Source organism: Corythoichthys intestinalis, chromosome 8 (genome assembly GCF_030265065.1).
Source record: "Corythoichthys intestinalis isolate RoL2023-P3 chromosome 8, ASM3026506v1, whole genome shotgun sequence".
In the NCBI taxonomy this organism is placed as follows: Eukaryota; Metazoa; Chordata; class Actinopteri; order Syngnathiformes; family Syngnathidae; genus Corythoichthys; species Corythoichthys intestinalis.
The window spans coordinates 43,581,723-43,597,648 of record NC_080402.1 but is presented as its reverse complement, the minus strand read 5'-3'; the positions used below and the strand labels follow the sequence as shown (position 1 = coordinate 43,597,648).

The 15,926-nt window shown below is 40.1% G+C and overlaps 2 protein-coding genes across 5 annotated transcripts in view; one reads left to right on the top strand and one right to left on the bottom strand.

The window, feature by feature from the left end:
- LOC130920013 (target of Myb1 membrane trafficking protein-like) overlaps positions 1-15,926 on the bottom strand; it is a 64,186-nt gene that overhangs the window by 38,279 nt on the left and 9,981 nt on the right. The window lies entirely within an intron of this gene.
- The window catches only part of grk4 (G protein-coupled receptor kinase 4), an 88,214-nt gene continuing 73,016 nt past the window's right edge, over positions 729-15,926 (top strand). For all 4 annotated transcript variants that reach the window (XR_009064075.1, XR_009064074.1, XM_057842749.1 and 1 more), the window contains exon 1: positions 729-1,119. Coding sequence is in view for 2 of the 4 variants with exons in the window: in XM_057842749.1 (XP_057698732.1) it covers positions 1,068-1,119 (52 nt within the window). In the remaining 2 variants the exon portion in view is untranslated. The remainder of the gene's footprint in view (positions 1,120-15,926) is intronic.

Below are 15,926 nucleotides of genomic sequence, written 5' to 3'. Positions count from 1 at the left end.
TTTTTGACTGGGGTAACTACACAGGTGTAGTGAGGGGAATAGGATAGTGCACCTACACCGGCAATGACACCAGCGGGCAGACCATATTCAGTGGATGACAATCTTTGCGAAAAATATTGCCTAAGCAGCCTGATTTAGAATTCCCCTCAAGAATGACAGGAAACAAAAAACTTTTGGGGTCATCAACATGTTGTGCCCCCCCTGCCCCAAAAGTCAAACTCCGCCTATGAGGTTACCTAAAAAAAATTGTCACCTGTGTTCTAGGTCAAATCAACTTTATATTTGTTTAGACCAAATCACAACAATTATCTCAAGGAGAAAAAAAAAAACATGTTTTAAGGTGCAGTAGCCCTACGCTGGATTTCGACCTACTTGAGCATTGCACCTTTTTTTGCCCCCCTCAGGTAAGACTAATGCCCACCCACTGGCCTCCTGGTAACACCACTGGTATCGTTGCATCCTTAGTGTTTAGGTGTATGTGAAAGGGGCTTATGCTGTGTGGCTGTGCTGGGGTTGATATAACGGATTGTAATGAGGAAATGTCTCGATAAAGGAATAAATTGTCCAACTTGGCCACGGAGCGAATTAATGTTGTAAATCACGGTAGGCTACGAGTCTAGCCTACTGTACAGTGTGAGACAAGTGTACCCAATGAAGTGACCCGAAGCGGTGAAGCCCTCTGGCCTCTTCCCGGCTCATTTGTGCGGGGAGAGGAGGGGCAAAAAGGAGGGAGGAGGAAGAGGGACAGGGAGGAGAGAGAGCAGAAGCAGGAAGGAAGGCAAGCGCAGGCGGAGAGAAGGAAAGAGAGGCAGGCTGTGAATGCTAACAAGCCCCGTGGTAATCGTCCACTGCTTCCCAAACGTGTTGTAATGGGGAGAAACGACTGGTATTATTAAGCTAGCTACTATGCACGAGCGCCTCGATCTCCTCCCCGTGCGCGTGCTGCTGCCTGGCAGCCATCGGCACGTTTGATTTTACGATTAAAACAGAAAAAAGCAAGCAAGAAATCGTCTTTTACCCCCGCGGAGTGAAATGTATCGCGACTGCTCTGGGACCACATTGTGACAATGGAGATTGAAAACATCGTGGCCAACACGGTTCTCCTCAAGGCGAGAGAAGGTAAGCGCGACAACAATGTTTTTCGCCCCCTTCAAGCCAAGCCAGCTGAGCTTCGTAGTCGAGCACGAGCCCGTTCCCCTTCGGTTCTCCTTGTGGGCTTTCTGTTTCGGTCTCCATACCTGTTAGCTTCGTTGACTCACCGCAACTATCGCTCCAAATCAGCTGCCCTAACCAAAAACAAGAGCGATATTAAGCGGGTAATTTTAGGCCCTGTTGACTGGGGGTGAACAAGGCGGGGAGTGTTTGCAGCATCGGTGCATTGCAGCGGCCCCAGCGCATTTTTCCACACGAGCACCAGTGGCTTTTTAAGTCTATTTACATTTCACGGTGCACTCATTTAATGATATGTTACTTGAGTGGAGACAGACCCATCGGGGGGCTTAAACCCAACCCTCTGCATACCTGCTTGTGTGACGCTTATTAGCTGATTGGTGCTTTTGACGCAGAGGTATGCTACTTAAACTGACAACCTTAAGTGCAGATTTTTAAGCATTTGGTGAATCAAACAGGGCCCAATTGTAAAACCCGAAGTTTGCACGGCGCTCTGTGAGCCGTTCATCATTTTCTTGTGTCTCACCCGAAGGTGCTGGATCACAGGAGATGGTGCATTTGTTTCCAGGAGATGATAGAGTGAGTGGGAGAGAGAGGGCGCTGAGTGGGTGTGCAGCACAAGGAGGATGAGAGGAGGGGGTGTATTATTGTTGGACTAATATGCTTCCTATCCAATGTCTGTGAAGATAATGGACGGAGTTGATCACTTTATTTGCTAGCAGGTGGCTCGCTCACATTGTGCATTGTCTTATTATTTTAGCGCCTTACTGTGTGTTCATTTCTAAAATGGTGCCCTGCGTGATGTTGCATCCTATACCTGTCAAATACTTCAGTCTGCCTGAGACCTCAGATGGCCGTAAATGGTGGAGGACGGTGAGAGGGATGTACTATACCTTGTACAGTACTAGTACAGCCTACAGCAGGCTTTAAATTGAACCAAGGCTTACAATTTTTTCACATTGAAAAAAATGTCATAACACACGACCTAACAAAAATGCCACCTAGTACTGTATACTGTATGTGCTGAAATAAGGAGCTTGTTTCAAGATATTAGCATACCTTTCATACTTTGATAATTTTGCTTTTTAAAACACTTCAGGTGTACACGGAATCATTTTATGAGCGCTGCTTGTAAAATGCTAAAACTCTGTACTACAGTGTATCCCAAAAGTGAGACACCCCTCGCATTTCTGCAGATATTTAAGTATCTAATGTTTAAGTACACAATCATGTGTACCATCTTCAGAAGAGGCTTCCTCCTGGGGTGACAGCCATGCACACCAATTTGATGTAGAGTGCGGCGCATGGTCGGAGCACTAACAGGCTGAGCCCCCCCCACCCCCACTCTGTTCAATCTTTGCATGCAGCAATGCTCACAGCACTCCTGCAACGAGTCACATAACATTTTGGAGGGGAAATGACAAGCAGTCCTCAATTTGGACATTTTTGGATGTACGTAGTTCCCGTGTGGTGTACTCACTTTTGTTACCAGGGATTTAGATATTAATGGCTATATTTGAGTTATTTTGAGGGCAAAACAAATTAACTCTATTATATAAGCTGCACACAGACTACTTTTCATCAAGTCAAAGTGTCATTTTGTCAGTGTTGTCCCATGAAAAGATATACTTAAATATCTGCAGAAATGCGAGGGATGTACTCAATTTTGTGATACACTGTATATACGAGGCCTGTCGTGATAACATATTTTAGTGGGCGATAACTTATCTTTAAAAAAAATTGTGATATGCGATATTATTCCCCCCTCCCCCATTTTTTAACCAATGTACAATAACACAGTGAGAATACAGTATATGTTAATCGATCGATCAAGTCAACCCATTTAAACGCAATGAATGTTTACTCTTAAATTCAAAAATACTTTTTTAAGAAATCACAACTAAAAACTATATACCATGCCTCTTTTAAGTAAAAGACAACAATATTAATACCGCACAGGAACACAGATTAAATAAAATTTCTTTTTCAAGAAAAAAATTAATTGCACCTTAATAATTAAACATTTAGGTACAGAGGTATAAAGTTGTAGGAACACAAACAATTGCACTTCAACAACTACAGAGAAAAATAGAGTAATTAAGTAGCAGTAACAAAAATTTGGCTTCAATAAGTATCAAACAACATTAAACAGAGATCAAACGGTCTCATTTCTTCAGCAATGTTGCGGACTACACTTTCCATAAGGGAACGCCATTTTGCGTGTTCTCGTTTGTATTTCTCACATCAAGCGAACACCTCCGTAACTGTCGATTGACGTGATGAGAAAGGCTTCGCTTGTTGCGATGCAGTTTTCTTACCAAGCAGTGAAAACTAAAGAGGGTGATAGTGTTTCAAATGAGCTTGCAGATTTGTTCTGTTGGCCATCTTTGTTGATACAACCTCCAAACACATTTTCCAGACTGTTTCATCCTTTTTGGTTGCCTCGCCATTTTCATCTGGTTTAAAATCGAAATATTCCCACACTGGGACTGTGGTGTTTGGCTTGGAGTTCAGGGTTTTCTGTCATATTTCCGTCTGCCTCTGCTCGCTCATTACTGTGCGCCGACAGTGCACTCTGCCCCGCCTCCCTCCATTGAATGGTGTTCACTCAAATTCAAATGTATAAAACCAACATACCCAGAAGTCAAACAGAGTGAGTCCTCGTTGCAGAATTTTGAGTAGTTGGTAACAAGGAAGCCGAACTTTTAACAGCATGTCTGCCACACGCGAGCGCGCACGCACATGCACGCTGAGGCGATGAATCGCAGCGGGAAAATTACCGCCTTCATTTTTATTTACCGTGCGATAAATAAAATTGCATATTGCGACAGGCTTACTACATACAGTATGCCAGGTTTAACGCTGCCAATGGAAGTCCTTATAACTAACAATTAGAAGTCAGTCTGATGTTAACATACCACAATGATGGAGAATGAAAGCAAATAAGAATGGAGATGTGGGAATGGGATGCCGTCAAGGAACAACTTCCCGATTACCGCCAGTATTAAGAACATCTAAACTGTCGTGGGAGCCTCTTGGTACCTCATGAGTCACGATACGATTTGCGATACAAAGCGCACGATAATGATGATCTCACAATATGACGATACAACCATTATCGATTGGTCAGGAAATCATTGTAGGATATTCTACAAAGCTAATAAACAGAAAAACAAGCTTATACTATCCTTCTGCTGTAAATTCATCACTAGTAAATGTACAATCCATTTGAACTGGGAGGGTGGCAGCGATTGAACCTCTCCCACTTCAAACGGGCCCCTCCCACTTCTATGGCCATCAGTGGCAGCCAGTGCTGGGCAACAAGGTATTTTGGGCCATTTCAGGCCATTACGTCTTGATTTTCAGTCACTTCTTGTTGATTTTGGGACATTTCAGGGTCACTTGCTATTGATTTTGTGGCATTTTATGGGTCACTTCCAGTTGATTTTGTGTTACAGAACAGGAAGTGACCTGGGAATCTCCCAAATGAATAGGCAGTGACTCAAACTCAACTGGAACATTGATACTGTAAATGCCCTAAAATGAATAGAAAGTGATGTGATGTAAATGGCCCGAAAATTGGAAATGCATTGGTTTCAAATGAACAAACGTTTTGTTAGCAACTTATTAGTTCCTTTTTTCTTTTTTTTTCTTTCAATTTAAACATGGACAACGTGTGTGTTGTAGCCTATACACTAGAAAAGCAAAGGCTGCAATTATTCATCCTAGGACTTGGTTTCAAAAACTATCACATTTGGGCTCCCAAAATGCTTGTCCTATGTGAATTAAAAGGAAAATATAACAATGAAAAATCCCTTTGCTGTTAAATTTGAAGAAATTTCTGAGTGTGTTAGTGTAAAATCTTGGACTACTTAGTTTAACCTGTTGAAATAAAAGTCATGATGCTATATACAGTGGCCCTACTTCTGTCATTGGTTAAATTCGCACACAATGATAATGAATGGTATGTTGTCTACCACAAGGCTCCCCTTTCATGACATTCCTTTGCTTTAGCCTAAAGTAATGCTCACACTGCAGGTCAGAATCACTCATTTTTATAGGCCAAGTATGTTAGATACACATGGTAAATTTGTCCTATGAATCAATTGGGATTTCTTGTTTTTAGACACATAATTTTATGTGGAACGAGCTTTTCTAAAACCTTGCCTATTGTCCCTGTGGTTGCCGTTGTCAAACTCCTATTGGTAAAACTCTAAATTCAATGCAATTCAAATTTCAGCAAAGTTTGATGACTAGAAGGACATGCGTACCATTTTTATGCTAAAGTAGATAAAATTCAAATACAAACATTCATTTAAATATTTATTAAAGTGATTTACTTCAATAAATCAGGTGAACTGTATTTTTCTTTTTTGTCCTTTTGTTCAATTTGTGCTTAGAAATTATATTTGGCTCATTCTATTGAAATGTGTCTAACTTTAGCAAACTGATTACAATGTTGCATCTGTCCTTTAGCAACAAGCGGAGGATTTGGACAGTCGGCTAAAGCACCAAAAATAAAATGTCTGTTTTCCATAGAATGGAAAATGACGGGCAGGTACAAGCTAATTTAGCCACCCACTACCTACTTACCACTTACAAAAGAGGAAATCACTTTTTCTCTCTATCCTCAGTTGGGTCGGAGGCAAATATATACACCCAGACATTGTGCAATGAATGTATACATATTTCAAATGGATATACATATTTCCTGTCGACAATGAATATTATGCATAAATGCACATGTGCACTATATAGTACAACTATTACATCATTTGTGATCACGATCTTAGATTGTATGTGTTCAAACAGATTTCAGTATGTGATAACATATATAGTAGACATAATATTCATTGGAACAAAATTCTTTGCATGAAAAATACAAGGTGTATCATAACTCTTCTATATTAGTGTTGCACAATACATTTCGTTATTACAATAAGTACATTTGCAAGATGCATAGGAATTAGACGTTGTTTCCTTGGTTGGATGGTTTTTGCATTCATCCAACCTTGACTAAACAGTTCAACCACGTTGGTACTGTTCCCATATTGGCTACAGCAATCTCATGGTTAGGCATTAATAAAAATAATCGTTTCATTTAAGACTGGCTTTAGTGTTCCTCTTTGCAGGTTTATGGTAGCACTGGTTAAGGTTACATACATGTAGGCCTGTCGCGATATCAGAAGACTGCCATTGGTTCATAGCAGACTAAAGTGGTTAGTACATTGTCTTTTGCTATTAGCCTCAATGTAGCAATGCTAACGTTGTTACAGCGTTTCAATTCAGAAACAACATTACGAACCTTATATTGAGCTTTCAAGGGACACGCTTTGTGCCGTATTATCATGAAACTTGAAAATAATGTTTTATTTGTAGAACGAATGAATATTGGTAATGGTGCATTACAAGAATATGCAGGGAAACGCAACCCCCTGCCTCTCCAGCCGTTTGACCAATGAGCTGACGGAACACTGACAATCCCGCTCATCTCATTAGTCGTGGCACTGTGTCATTATGATACCGGAAGACAACATATGTAAGAGTGTGGGAGATAAGAGTGAAGCTTGAGTAAAAAGCATGTTCAAATTGATGATAGTGTTTACTTGTTCTTCTTTGTGTAATTTATTTTCAATAATTTTGTTTTTGTGTTCTGTCAATTTCATTTGTATTTCCACATTATATTTGGAGTGATCATTTACACCCCTGGGGTGTCCTTTATTTATGACTTTTTTTTTCCAGGGAGTTGGCAACCCTAATACTGTACAACGTCTAATATAGATTAAGCTTGCACAATACAGTATATCCTTTGAACATCACCATCGTGATATGTGCATGCGCAACGGTTCTTATCGCAGGATGTGCAATTGTTTTTTGTTGTTGTTTTTTGTTTTTGAGCACGTAAACTTCTGTTTTTCTTCATAAAAGCAGCAAGTGCGCAGAGACATGGCCTCCTGAATTGATAATATGAATACAATGTGGTCATGGTGAGTCAACCCCAGCTTTCCCAAACAAAGCTATTCAAGTCATCTGTTGAGAATTCTTCTAGATTTAATATTGCAATATATATCACAAACCCTCAATAAGTCAAGTTTTTTTTCCCCAATATCGTTCAACCCAAATATAGATGTTTTCTTATTTTGTGAATTTTCTGAACTTCAGTTCTACAGTGTATTGATGACCAATAACATTCTCTCAAAGTGTTACGTCCCAACCACGGCTCGCTAAGGGCGTAACATAAAACGAGACACACTAGTTCACAAGTGGCACAATTTATTTACAACAGTCAAACTCGCAATGAATAAGGAATACAAAATACTAAGAAGCGCGGCTTCAGAGTAAGCCCAGGCCAAAACAACAAACAAAGGGAATCTGAACTTAAATCCAACCCGCTAACTAAACTCTGATCATAAAAAGGAAATAACAAAAAGACAGCCACTACCCTGGCTTCCTACACTAAACAAAACAGAAGAAAACGGGTTGAACAAAAATGGCAGCTTACCCCTACTGCTTCAGTGCTCTTATTTACAGTGGTGAACAAAAACGATCCAAAGACCTCACCAAAAAAGTGGGAGTGTGACCGGCTAGCGATCAATTGCACAAGTGGATGGATGGTGGCCAAACGGCTGGGGAGGAGGACCGCGGCACGAATGCTGTCAATGCGACCACCCAGAGTGTTGTCAGCAACTGTTTTTTTAAGTTTGGCTTCCTTCATTTGTGACCAATTGCGGCGGCGACGTCCTCTGTCCGTCCGGCGTCAATCAGCGTACGTCGCGTTGGGAGGGGAGGCAGCCATCTGGCAGAAGCGACGATCAGGTGACTGGAGGAGTCTCAAAACAAAACAATTGTTAAATGGCCAGGGCTGTCACACAAAGGAACTGGAGTCTCATATGCATTCAATGGGCGAAGTTATAACACGTGTGCCGAGTGCACGCAGCAAACGCACACAAGTGCATTCACGCTTGAGGCGATAAATCGCAGCCGTAAAAATTTCCGACCTCATTTTTATTAACCATGCGATTAATTGACTTTTTGCATATCGCCACAGGCTTATGTACATGTTTATGCCACATAATAGTGTGGCCTCAATTACAATTATATCAGAATCATATCACATCATCATATAGCCTGCTTATTTTGCCACACTAAAAATGTATTCACTTCAATAGGTAGTAATCAGTATGTCCATATCAAGCATGAAAATATACCGGTAATATGTTTAATTGGAGTATTTTTTTTTTCAGTATGTGATAAAATATACCGGTAATATGTTTAATTGGAGTATTTTTTTTTTCTTTTTTTTCTTTTCTTTTTTTAATTATGACAGTATTTACCACAGGCAACACCTTCAAATGTTTCCTTCACTACATGTCTGGATTAGATGTTAACTTTCCTTGGGTCCAACTCAAATGCTGGTTTTACTTCCACTTGTTGGTTGTTTATTTCCCCGTTATAATGCGTATACAGTGGGGAGAACAAGTATTTGATACACTGCCGATTTTGCTGGTTTTCCCACTTGCAAGCCATGTAGAGGTTTGTAATTTGTATCATAAGTTCTCTTCAACTGTGAGGGACAGAATCTAATACAAAAATCCAGAAAATCACATTGTATAATTTTTAAATAATAAATTTGTATTTAACTGCATGAAGTAAGTATTTGATACATTACCAACTAGTAAATATTTCGGCTCTCAGTTCTTTTTTAAGAACCCCTCCTGTTCTCCACTCATTACCGGAAGTAACTGCACCTGTTTGAACTTGTTACCTGTATAAAAGACACCTGTTCATATGCTCAAACAAACAAACTCCAACCTCTCCACAATGGCCAAGACCAAAGAGCTGTGTAAGGACATCAGGGATAAAATAATAGACCTGCACAAGTCTGGGATGGGCTACAGGAAAACAAGCAAGCAGCTTGGTGAGAAGGTAACAGCTGTTGGAGCGATTATTAGAAAATGGAAGAAGTTCAAGTTGACGGTCAGTCTGCCTCGTTCTGGGGCCACCTCGTTGGGCATCACTGTTCATGCGGAAGGTGAGGGATCAGCCCAGAACTACACGGCAGGACCTGAAGAGAGCTGGAACCACAGTCTCGAAGAAAACCATCGGAAACACATTACGCCGTCATGGATTAAACTTCTACAGCGCACGCAAGGTCCCGCTGCTGAAGCCAGTGCATGTCTAGACACGTCTGAAGTTTGCCACTGACCATCTGGATGATCCAGAGGAGCAATGGGAGAAGGTCATGTGGTCGGATGAGACCAAAATTGAACTATTTGGTCTAAACTTGGCTCGTCGTGTTTGGAGGAAAAAGAAGGATGAGTACAACCCCAAGAACGCAATCCCAACCGTGAAACATGGAGGAGGAAACATCATTTTTTGGGGCTGCTTCTCTGCCAAGGGTACAGGACGACTGCACCGTATTGAGGGGAGGATGGATGGGACTATGTATCGCCAGATCTTGGCTGACAACCTCCTTCCTTCAGTGAGAGCCCTGAAGATGGGTCGTGGCTGGGTCTTCCAGCATAACAACAACCCAAAGCACACAGCCAAGGCAACTAAAGAGTGGCTCCGTAAGAAGCATCTTAAGGTCCTGGACTGACCTAGCCAATCACCAGATCTGAACCCGATAGAAAATCTATGTAGGGAGCTGAAAGTCTGTGTTGCCCGGCAGTAGCCCTGAAACCGGAAGGCCCTGGAGAAGATCTGCTTGGAGGAGTGGGCCAAAATGCCTGCTGCAGTGTGTGCAAACCTTGTCAAAGACTACAGGAAACATTTGGTATCTGTAATAGCAAACAAAGGTTTCTGTACCAAATATTAAGTTCGATTTTTGTGATGTATCAAATACTTATTTCATGCAGTTAAATGCAAATTTATTATTTAAAAATAATACGTGATTTTCTGTTTTTTTTTTATTAGATTCCGTCCCTCACAATTTACAGACCTCTACATGCTTTGCAAGTGGGAAAACCAGCAAAATCGGCAGTGTATCAAATACTTGTTCTCCCCACTGTATCTGTCAACCTATCAATCGAATTACAGCCATGCCAGTTTCAAGGAGTGCCCCTGCTTTGAAGGCTAACTGATCCAAAGTCCAGTACTCCCTTAGAATAATCAATGGAAACATTCATAACAAACAGTAGATTGTATGTAACATACTTAATAAGCACTTGCACAAGCAATGTGTCTGGTGTTATGAAAGCGAATAACTCAAAACACCGCCACAACTGTGACCTAGCTGTTTTAATTTTTATTTCTTTAAATCTAGAAGCTGCCATATTAAAAATTTCAATGTATTTGTTGTTTCTAGTCATTGCAGTGTGTCCGCCATCTTTTTAGTGTACCAACATGTTGATTGACCACGTTGTAAATATGAACATATTCAGGGTTTTTGAACTTGTTTACACAGCCTTGCGCAACCAGGTTACGGCAAATAAGATGATTATGACATGGTCAATGGCAGCATGTAAACATACTCACTGTATGATATTTGTGGTGTTTCTTTGTTTGGAGAACTGGAAGACGGGATCCAAAAGAGCACTATTTTTTAAACCCCCCCATTCCCCCCAAAAAATGAATACAGTGCTAGCATTTAATATGCACTGCACACAAATACGCTTGTGTCAGACTGTCAGCTGATGTTTTCTAAATCCCTTTCAGACAGCACTGGGAGAGGACACGTTTTCTACATAGCAGCTATAATTAGGCTCTATATTATCTTTACCTGGCGTCAAGCTCAAACTGTTTCAGTAATTAATAATGCTGACATAAGATTGGTTGTCTATGAAGTTCAGTACATTGTTGCTGAAAGAGAACAAAATTATTTTGATTTTCTCATATAAAAAAATTTAATAATTTAATGCATAAATTGTGGCGGAAAACACTCAGGTGACTTAAAACTCTGGTCTGAGACCCCCAATTTGGCCAAATTTCAAAATTGTCCTTTATGCATGTGTGATACATCATTGGAAAGCTTAAAATCTCAATTTTGTGGGAAAGAAAAAACAGGAGGGCATTTTTAAACAAACATTTTTAAACCCTAACTCGAGGTGAGAGCATGAGGGGAGCATAATCAAAGATACCAAGATTTTAACGAGATATTATCGCGTACTTACTTTATTTCGATCCAAAAACTCAGTGTAGCATGTATCACAGAGTATCGAGACCTAGAATGGCCACAGCCGGACTTTTTGGGGTTTTTATGAGTGAAACCCGGTGATATAACGGGTCGCGATGCAGAAATTGCAGACATCAAGGAGTGGTCAAGATTCTTTTTTAAATATGTACCCGTTTAAACACTTAAAAAAAAAAAAAGTTTTTCTTTTTTTGGATCGATTATTCATTATCTAAAATATTTAGGAATTTAGGAATAACAATGTATTGCATTCGAAGGGGTCAGGATGTGTTGTCACTACATTAGTTGTTGAATTGGTTTAAAAAAATTAAAAAGGACTATCACAAATCGGCAATAATTTGAGACAATATATTGCCTACTAAAATTTTTCTGGCGACAGGCTTACCTTGTTATAAAACATTTCCTTTTTTTTTTTTTTATTAAACTTGCTTGTTTTGGGGAAAATAGTGTTCAAATAGTAAGACACATAGTATATTTTTGTAGCGTTTCAAGCAAGACTGTACTGATTCATTGATTATACAGTATCGTCTTGCAAATTTTATCCGTCCAACCACTTACCGGGTCATCTGATTTTCAAGCCCATCTGGAGAAAGAGGCGGGAGCTGCAGACATGACCATGAAGCAACTATCTGCTTGCGGAATGCAAAGCAGTTCTTGTACATAAATAAAAGCTTTTTTGACGAGAAATGAGGTTTTCGTGAGTGTGACGAGAAGAGCATGAAGAATCAGTCTGGCAAACCAGTTTGGTATTTCTCTTAATTGAAATGGATTATTGCTGTATTCCATTTCCAATTGAGAGAGGGTGGTTACACTGAATACCTGACATGTTAAGCCAAGTACTAAAACAAAGACAATCGGGCTGTTTGGTGCTGATTTAGACAGTTCCCGAACGATCCCAAGGATGTAAAACACCTGATTATTTTTGTTTTTTGGATTTTTGATTTAAAAAAATATTACATTTTCTGATCTGTAATATAGGATTTGCCCCAAAATAGGGTCCGATATATGCCATGCCGACAATCTTGGGTAATAGATGTGTTCAGAGTAAATATGTGAAAGTGGTCTATTGACAGTAGTGGGACTAGCAGTTGAATACATATCCCCCAAAGTAAAAATTTTAAGCCACTCACTCCATTTATTATTATATGTTGAATACGTTAGTTGTAATAGTTGGTCTAAAATCATTCGGGCAATATCTTGTTGGGATTGTTATCGCAGCTGTTGTCTGTTGTTTGCTTTAGTGCTTTGAGGTGCAATGACTATGCATCATGAGCTAGCAACCGGTAATATTTGTTGCATGTTTGATATACGTTCAGTTGCCATTTATTTTTGTTACACAAGAACTATAGTAACAATAATTACAGTGTTATTGTTTTAAGATGGTATATACTAGGCAGCAGCTGATGGTGTCGTGGTACATCCGCCTGACATCAACGCAGGCTGTACAGGATCTATTCGATCTATTCCCACTCAGTGGCAGTGTGATTGTGGGTGTGGATGGTTGACTGTCTTTGTGTGTGCCCTTAGTCTAGTTTAGGGGTTAGTCCGTCCTTTGCCTGAAATCAGCTGGGATTGGCTCCTGCCCTCGGTGACCCTGACAAAGTTAAGTGGTGTTGAGAAGTGATGGATGCTATATACGCTAACTGGCCACTTTATCAGGCATACCTGTCCAACTGTTCGTTAATGCAAATTTCTAATCAGCAAATCACATTGCATTATCTCAATGTATTTTGACATGTAGACATGGTCAAGACTGCTGCTTTTCAAAGCAAGCATCAGAATAGGGAAGAAAGGTAACTTAAATCGTGGCACTTGATGTGATCTGCTGCTGCTGTAGCTCATCTTTTCCTAGGTTTGAAATGTTGCGCTTTATGTTTAGAGATGCTCTTCAGCATACCTTGGTAGTAACGAGTGTTTTTTTTAAAATTACGGTTGCCTTTCTATCAGCTCGTACCAGTCTGGTCATTCTCCTCTGACCTCTAGCATCAATGAGGCTTTTACACCCACAGAACTGCCACTCCCTGGATGGTTTCTTTGGTCCAAAAAAGAAACTGATCAACAGTTTCTTAAAAAGATCAGCCCCTCTGGCACCACTATCTCCACCACCAACTCATTTAAATCTCCTTTCTTCCCCATTCAGATGCTCAGTTTGAACAGCAGCAGACCGTCCTGACTTTGTCTACATGACTAAATGCATTGAGTTTCTGCCATGTAATTGGCTGATGAGAAATTTGCGTTATTGAGCAGGTATACAGTAGACCCTACCCACGTGACGTCACAACTCCGCTCTCCTGAATGGTACCGCCCAATTGTCCGTCAAAACATAGTGTTAACCTGTTACGGCTACGTACATTCCTCCTATTTACGGCGTGTTTTTCTGCTCCTTAACATTAATAATCAAAATGGTGAAGGCGTGTGTGGCTGTTGGTTGCACTAACAGAGAAGATGGAAGGAGAGACTTGAAGTTTTACTGTATTCCGAGGGATCCAAAGAGGAGAGCGAAATGGACGGCTGCAATTCGACGTGAAAACTGGGCACCAAAAAATCACCTCAGACTATGTAGTAGTCATTTTATATCCGGTAAGATGCATTTAAGATATACTTAGAGGGTTTTGGGCTGACAAATAACCACAATTAAGATCATTGCTAGGCTAATCGCCGACAACATACACGTATGTATGTAGTGAGAGTGCTATCGCTAAACCATATAAACAAATAAAAGCCTTAACTCCATTGACAAACGACATGAAATACATTAGACTTGACAGTGGATGTTAGCAATAACAAAAAGATTTTGAATTGAAAATTTCGTAACTCACCTTTCCAAGCACAAGATAGATTCCTGCCGAATTTTCGTGGATGAGGACCTGTTTCACCCAACCAGCAACGAAGTATTTATAAGCCTCCAAGCTCTTGAAGTTTTTCAAATTTTCGTTAGAATAGGCTGATTTTGTGTGGACAAGATAATTGTAAATATCAGCGTAGCAGATGTCAGGCAGACAGGGCGAAGACAGTGGGTCGAAAAACATCGATTTGGGCATCAAATATGGATCTGGCGACTGTATAGAACGAAGCTTTTCCACATAACGCCTTTTATGCAACACATCCAGTGAGTTTACGGCATCAGAAAGCACCGGGTCTTCCATGAAATGCATTTTAAATTCCTCGATCAATTGAAACCAATGCTAACACAGAGACAAAATGACGGACAAGTGGGCGGAACCATATAGCGAGCACGTGGTTTTGTGACGTCGGTGGGTAGGGTCTATTGAGCATGTCTATTTTCTATCTTTCAAGTTAAAATATTGAACGGAAATATTACATCATGTATATTTTCACATTATAAAATAAAGGCAAAAGAGGGTTCAAAAACACTATTATTAGTGTTGTTGAACCATGATTCATTAGAGGAATGATTCCTGACTAGAGTTATCTTGATAAGGTGTATTTCTCTTCCAAAAGAAATATTCCAATAAACTCATCTAAAAATAAATGAGTTTACTCCCTTTAGCGACGCTGAGTTGGCACAGGCACAATTTATTTGAACTTGAACTATCAGTGGGTTATTGAAACCTATGAGTTGGCCAATATTCTTCCAGACTTTTGAGAGCAGAAAAATTATTTCCGGCATACGAACAACACTACGCTGTAACAGAAGAAGAGACAAGTCATACGACTAAGGTTTCCAACTGTCCCTTGCAAAACCGTATTCAGAAACAAAAGTACGCAGATTGGTATGGTGATTTTCAAGAATTTGCAGGGAAACTTCCCCTGCCTTTCCAGCTTTGTGACCAATGAGCTGACAGAAGAAAGACGATACAAAATCCTGCTCATCTCAATGGTCATTTTTGCTGTCGTTTGTCTTGAAGATAACAGAAGACAAAATATCGGCATGGATGACCAAAACAATTATACAGCAAATAAGTTTTTTTTTGTTTTGTTTAAAAGTTTACCTAGGAGTTTGCTTGCACTTTTTCTTACTGCACAAAATGTTCTATGCTGTCCATCACGAGTCATTGATCACGTGGCATCTTTAAAGTGCCAAGTGCCCTAAAAATGCAAATGGACAGCCATCTCTACCAATGAGGAGTCCCATATTTTTTTTTTCCTGGGAGTTGGCAACCCACCCTACGACTCACCACTAAATGGCCAGTAGTAGCACGTCCCCTGGCTTTAAAAATATCAGCAGATATGCGGTGTGTCAACATTTATTGAAAACAAAACAGAAATTAAAAGGTGCGACATACCGCTGCTCCTCAGTGAATGTAACACAAACACTGATGAGCTTAATGAAGTTTAATATTGTTTCTCATCTGATTTTATATTATCCTTATTATCAGACCTATTCGTTCAGTCTTTTATTTACTGCGAAACGTTAGCTTTCTACTAACAGTTGGAACATACCTTACAATATACTGTAAGCTGCTTGAGATGCTGACTTTTAAGGGGCTACAAAACCGGATTACTGAAGTGAGAACCAAAAGGGTGTGACCTGAATGCCGTTGTAATGACAAAATAAATGTTTTTGTCGATTGGTTAGATGCTAACTGCACTGCAGAACTTGACACTGACACTGTGTGACAATGTGGCATCTTGGTTACTTAATAATGATCTTGGTTATCAG